The sequence below is a fragment of the Anneissia japonica genome, unplaced genomic scaffold, assembly GCF_011630105.1.
Source record: "Anneissia japonica isolate Jap-2015-1 unplaced genomic scaffold, ASM1163010v1 scaffold288257_len99150_cov156, whole genome shotgun sequence".
Lineage (NCBI taxonomy): Eukaryota > Metazoa > Echinodermata > Crinoidea > Comatulida > Comatulidae > Anneissia > Anneissia japonica.
The window spans coordinates 93,393-99,982 of NW_022700587.1; the positions used below are offsets into that span (position 1 = coordinate 93,393).

At 32.0% G+C, this 6,590-nt stretch overlaps 1 protein-coding gene across 1 annotated transcript in view; it reads right to left on the minus strand.

Moving 5' to 3' along the window:
- LOC117103386 overlaps positions 1–3,846 on the minus strand; it is a 14,588-nt gene extending 10,742 nt beyond the window's left edge. The window contains exons 1-4 of the mRNA XM_033243927.1: positions 3,775–3,846; positions 2,280–2,669; positions 1,988–2,011; positions 922–1,035 (exon numbers count right to left, since the gene is read on the minus strand). Coding sequence (XP_033099818.1) covers positions 922–1,035; positions 1,988–2,011; positions 2,280–2,649 — 508 coding nt within the window. The 5' untranslated portion in view covers positions 2,650–2,669; positions 3,775–3,846. The remainder of the gene's footprint in view (positions 1–921; positions 1,036–1,987; positions 2,012–2,279; positions 2,670–3,774) is intronic.
- Between the last annotated feature and the right edge of the window lie 2,744 nt (positions 3,847–6,590).

Consider the following 6,590-nt stretch of genomic DNA (forward strand, 5'->3'; position numbering starts at 1 on the left):
TAAACGAATGTTCTGTAGAAGTGGTTGGCGCATCGGTTGTGGCTTAGACTCCCAACCTTGAAGTCGGGGGTTCGAAACTTTCGCTGTGCAAGTCGCTTGTGTCCTTGGGCAAGGCACTTTATCTACGGTTGTCTCTCTAGTCTCCACCCAGGAGTGCAAGTGGGTACCTGGTAGCTTCAAACACAACCATGCGCTGATTACAGCTGCAACATTATGGGGCATGAATGTTGTTCCATGTGCTTGATCCAGTGACCGGAGGTAGTAATGTAAAGCGCATAGATCTTAGTCTACAATTTGCGCTATATAAGTCGACAATTATTATATAATTATTATGAATAAACGATAATATCTCAACTTTGAATGCAATTTCATTTCTTCAAGGTACCTTTGTTGTTCAATATCGGTACGGGTAGCTGTTAGCTTAAAGTCATTAATGAAACTGAATTTGTCATCAATATATTGTGAAACCATACCATAACATACCTCAAAAACAAAATAAATCATTCATGGCCAAATACATTAATTTCTTTCGATTTTTCTCAACCGAGAGGCACAAAATTTAAATAAGTATCAATTGAAATAATGTGCGACCAAACCAAACCTGAATGACGCTAACAAAACAATTATTATTATTGTATAGTGAATATTCAATACATCTTCTTTCATTAGGCCTACTGCTTTTGCTATGTTATCAATGTAGTCTGGCTTTTGCACATATATAGATTATCATCTAATTATAACTGCTTAAAATATAGCTCAATTTCCACCAAATCATGTGCCCATTCACACACTAATCCTAAAATAGGAACCTAAAATTGTGTATTTCGTGTCTTTTGAGTTGAATTTTTTTTTTGTATTTTCAGTATATGAAACACTCATTGTAGCCCTACATTACACAAAAATTAAATAATAAAAACTGACCGTTTCCAACTGAAGATTGTGTATCCTCAAAAATATCAATAGAGCATTCCTTTTCAAGGTTTGCTTGTTGTCTAGAGGTCCCTGCACCTTTTAATATCATTTTCTTCAACCTCTCTAATAAAGAGAATACAAAAATATGTTTTTTTAATATGAAGAAAAACAACTTTCAAATGGTTTATAGCAATTTAAAAAGAAAATAGCTATTTCTGGGGAAAATAGTTCATATGAAATAATTATTATTTATAGTAGGCCTAATTCATGGTGGAGATAATTTTGCAAGAAGAAAATCTTAGATTTTTGATACCTATGTATCATGCATTTAAAGAAGGTGTGTAGATTTTAAAGGTAATTGTTAAAATTACAATTGTAATTTCATTGTTCTTTCACTTGTTATGCATTTATTATTGCACATTAAAAAATGTAGAAATGATAATAGTTTAATTATACCTTTTTGACATTGTTAAATAATTTTAGAACAGAAATTATAGAAAAAGTGATAGTCTTAATGATAATGATAGCAAAAATAATAATACCAAATTTAATGAGATTGGTAATAATAATGATAATAAAGGATATCTGAAGAACAAAAACAAACAATATAATTTCACTGAGCTTGATTATAAATAAAGTAGATTTAAAATAAATTTAATAATAAATAATATTTAAATTATTGATGATATACACTTGGTGTAATCTGCAAAAACTGCTTAGGAATGTGTACTCTGGTAGACTATATAAAAATAATTATGCTATATTTAAATTATTTGTTAAAGGTAACTAAAAAAATTGAAGAAAAGTTTTCTCTGTATCAACCCTTAAATTGTGTAATAAAAGTTAAAAAATATGTAGAAAAATGGAGTTTTAACTATTTTGGTAATTGATAACGAATTAATCCTAATTATTTAGTAATTCAATGTTTTCATAGTAACATCTATCAATAATAGTAACATTTTATTAAACTGCCGAATATAAGTGACTTTCTTAGTTATCTTATAATATAGTTTAATTAATATCAATGCTTCATCAATTTATAGTTTAGGATTACTACAAACATAAGATTATGTACCTTGACAAGGCGTTTCAAGATTATCTAAAAGAAAAAATGAAAAATAGTAATGTTAAATTTCTAATCATGTTATACAATTGGAGAAGATCCAATAACATTAACGTTTCAACATATAGGAATAATTCAAATACAGTAGTAAAACAAATTTCAATAAGAAAACTCAATAGCTTTACATTTAAACACTGATTTAGGTTGATTAATGGAAATATGTAATGTGCTTGCTATTATTGTACTTCGCTAAACAACTACTAATATAAATCACCACAACTCACAACCCAATAATACAACTCACCACAGTCACGTAAAGCTTCCAATATTTTTGGCATTAAGTCTAAATCCGATGCTTCAACTTCAGTAAATAGACGACTGATATGTGGCGTGTCCGCACCCTCTGTTATCTTCACTAATATTAGCCTGCCACTATCCAGTTCATTATTGTTTATCATATTTTGAATATTAACATTAGCAGCATACTCTGTCATGGCATTCTGAGGTTGCTCTATGAATCCAATGATTGCCTTTTTGCTTCTGGCCAAAGAGATTTGCACATTGCACGCCCTACCATTACCACTAATCCAGTTTCCTTCTCTAGTGAATATCAATTGTGATTGTCTTTTTAACTTATCCAATAATTCATCCACCCACAGTGTATCATCACACATAATAAACACATCTGAGAGAACTGAAATAATATGATTTAGTATTAGTCATCCTTCAATATTTTCTTTTGAATTTTTATTTCCTTAAAATTAAGTATGATTCATACAGTTAAAGCTAAGCAATATTATATATATTTATAATTTTATTTGTTTCAATCAATCATATTATGTATATATTATATAGGCCTATATTATATTAATTCAAAAATGTTTCGTAGCACTAAATTAAAATGGTAAATGGCAGAAACAGTGCTAGAATAATGAAACAAATGTATATAACTAAACATAGCTCTATAAAAAAAGAATTAAATCCAGCTAATAACACATATCCTCGTACAATACTTCCTGGGGGTAAAGAGACAACTTTTGCAGGTCTTTGCGAAAAACATAGATGCTGAGTCATATAATTGTTTGAACAAAGTAAATATTTTTTGTATTGACATTGTGCCAAGAACATACATTGTGACATTTGGCTCATTATTATATTATTATTATTATTATTATTACTATTATTATTATTATTATTATTATTATTATTATTATAATTATAATTATTATTATTATTATTATTATTATTATTCTATTATTATTATTATTATATTATATTATTATTATTATTATTATTATTATTGTTGTTGTTATTGTTATTGTATAATTATTCATTATTATGTCTAAAATCGTTACCGTTTTGTAAAATAAATTAGTACGGTATCATTCGTAGATTATTTACAGTATTTTGGTTGAAAGATTAGTTTGTTGAAACTGTACATAATCTGTAATTTTGTAAGCTCTTTGGGGCACAATTTTAGAGTACGCCTATCGTATTGCAAGGTACGTAGTTGACTCGCCCTCATTTTCACCAGCTTTTCTAGTTGCATGCTGGAGAAACATCAATTGGATTTTATACAACTCAAATCATTATCAGCTAACCAAAACATTGTATAACTTCCTCCCCGATGCTAAGGTGTGCCTTGTGAAGAGCCTCAATAAAAATATAAACAAAATAATAACATCCTTAGGATTAGAGTGGCTTAAAATTCCAACAATTTCACAGTTTTAGAAGAAAACCGACTTTCATCTAGTCGGAGAAAATCTTCAAAGTTTTTAGGCAAAATCATTAAAACATACCTGGATCGCCAGAAATTGCTACCGCATCTGTAATTAAAGTAAAACTACCGTTTATATTAATGAATATGTAGTAATATATTTAAGCATTTATTGAAACATAGACCAAATTGAATTTATATCATTGACGCAGTATGTTAATTTGTGGCAATTTATTGTTAATTAAACTATAAAACAATGGTACTTAATTCCAGAACGGCAAAAAAGTGGTTATCTAAATCTTTATTTAAGTGCATAAGCAGTAATAACAAAATTTACTAAATTCGTCGGAGTATTTGATCGGTTATTGATGAAATTATAGCCTACGGATGTTATCTACTAATATTTTAAAACTCCGAATGTGTCAGCATTTCAGCCAGTTGAAATACAGAGTCCCTTGGGATTTGATCTGCGCGTAATATACTATAGGCCTGCATCGTCTAATAATATGATACTCGCCAAGAAAGCGAGAGGTTGCAGGTTTGAATTTCACCAGAGAAGAAGTTTTTAATACAACTGAAGAAAGTGACTTTTCGTTGCTATTTTAAAGCATGCTACAATTCGAGCACTTTAATTACGGTATCTATCTGTTTATATTGCGTTTATGGTGCTATGAAGCAAGCCTAAATTAAATCTCTCACAAAACTGACTGAAACCGCGAAATATATACATATATCCTGTCTCTTATACACATCTAGATGTGTATAAGAGACAGCTCTACGATTGTGCCGTAGACTATGTAACATTCAAACATCGTCCGAGCCAAATGTTCATCATATATCTCCGCAGCTGGTGAGACGCATCTGACTACTAGAGCGCATATTAATTTGATTACAGAGCCAAACCAAGGCAATATATATACACAGCCCAGGTGTGAATGCAAATAGTGGAATACAAGCTATGTGGCTCGGTTCCAGTAGATACAGAGAATATTTTGTCACTCTTAACGCGTCCTAAGAAATATGTTCCGCCGTTTTTCTGGAGGTTCTCCCTCTCTCAATTTTCTCATTTATACCCTAGTGATGCTAAAGCAGTGAAACCTTGGTCTCAGAAAAATGGTCACGGGGCCGATGATTTTCACTATACTATGGTGCCAGTTTCATAGAATCTATCAGCAGATTTCCTAGAAACTCAGTGAAACTATCAATACCTAGGCACAAAATGTAGTCTAGAGCTAATATATTTCATTTGCCCACAATGAAACTTTCGGGGCATCATGTGGGCTAAGTGTCCTAACTGAGGTGTGAATTTTCCAAAAATCGAGATATATACTTTTGTGATATCTTGGGTTAAAGGTCAAAGGTCACGTGATTTAACCTATATAATTCTCACTAGTCCGGATATCATCGAATTGCATATCATTGGAAAAAATATCTTCTTCTCTATCCAACGGTACCATAATTTCTCCAATACATTGAGTTTCAAGAGAGATATCAGCAGTTGTCTGTCAGAAGGTGAGTTTTTTTAGCCAAATCTCATGAAAATTTTTAATTGCTCTAACTCATCAGAAAATGCTGGCGCGGAGCCAAAAATTTAACTGTGGGGTTATCTCAGTTAGAACCCACAACATGCAAAATATTGGGCGATTTGAAGTGGGTCGGGCAAAAAAGTGTGTTGATGTAAAGTACGGTGCCACATATGTTCAACATACATAAAATCGGAAATAAATTTGTAACACAGAATAAATCGATTGTAGTCGTTGACTCTTGGAACATAAAATTTGTGTTAAACAAATCGAAGGCACCTGCGTTCCTCTTCAGTGTTAGACGAATACTAAATTAAAATAGGTCTATCAACTTAACTAATATGTACAAATAAAAAAATCTATAATTTATAGCCAATGTATTAGACGGAAAAGAATATGCTCCGATCCCATCGACTATATAACCAGGTCAGCATTCTCGCCTCTAAATGTCTGGAATGTGGATATCCCCTTAAACTCATCGAAACACGCTAAAGCCTCTACTCTACCCCGTTCTCAACTTCTCATCTACAAACCTAAACCTCCTAACAACCGCATTCCAGTCATTTTTGACTTCCACCCTATAGCATTAACACACTTAACAAACAGCTTCGCATAGACTACTCCACTCTCCAACAAGACCCATCAAATCTCTTCAGTGAACCCCCGATCTTTGCCAAACGCCAATCCCCGAATCTCAAACCTATTCTCACATCCTCAGTCATCCCCAATCAACTTCCCAGTAAGACAGGAAATTATCCGGTATACAAACCACGCTGCCAGCTATGCAAACTGTTTATCACAAACAAATCCATTAAATTTGGCCATGCACACTCTACTATCCATCCCCCTCAACTTACTTGCGACACATCTAACATCATTTACCTCATCACTTGCACCAAATGCACATTAGGTAACTACATAGGAGAAACTAAAACCAAATTCCGTCTTAGATTTAATAATCATAAAAAATCTATCAGAGACCATTCTAGAGGCTTTCCTGTAGCCGATCATTTTAATCAGCCAGATCCCTCCCTACAAGACCTTAAACCTCTTCAGTGTTAGACGACCACTAAATTAAAATAGGTCTATCAACTTTACTAATATGTACAAATAAAAAAATCTATAATTTATAGCCAATGTATTAGACTGAAAAGAATATGCTGCGATCCCACCGACTATAATAACCAGGTCAGCATTCTCGCCTCTAAATTTCAGGAATGTAGATATCACCTTAAACTCATCAAAACACGCTAATGCGACTTGTACATATTAGTTAAGTTGATAGACCTATTTTAATTTAATAGTCTTCTAACACTGAAGAGGAACGCAGGCGCATTCGAAATATTTGTTTAATAAAAATTTTATGTTCCAAGGG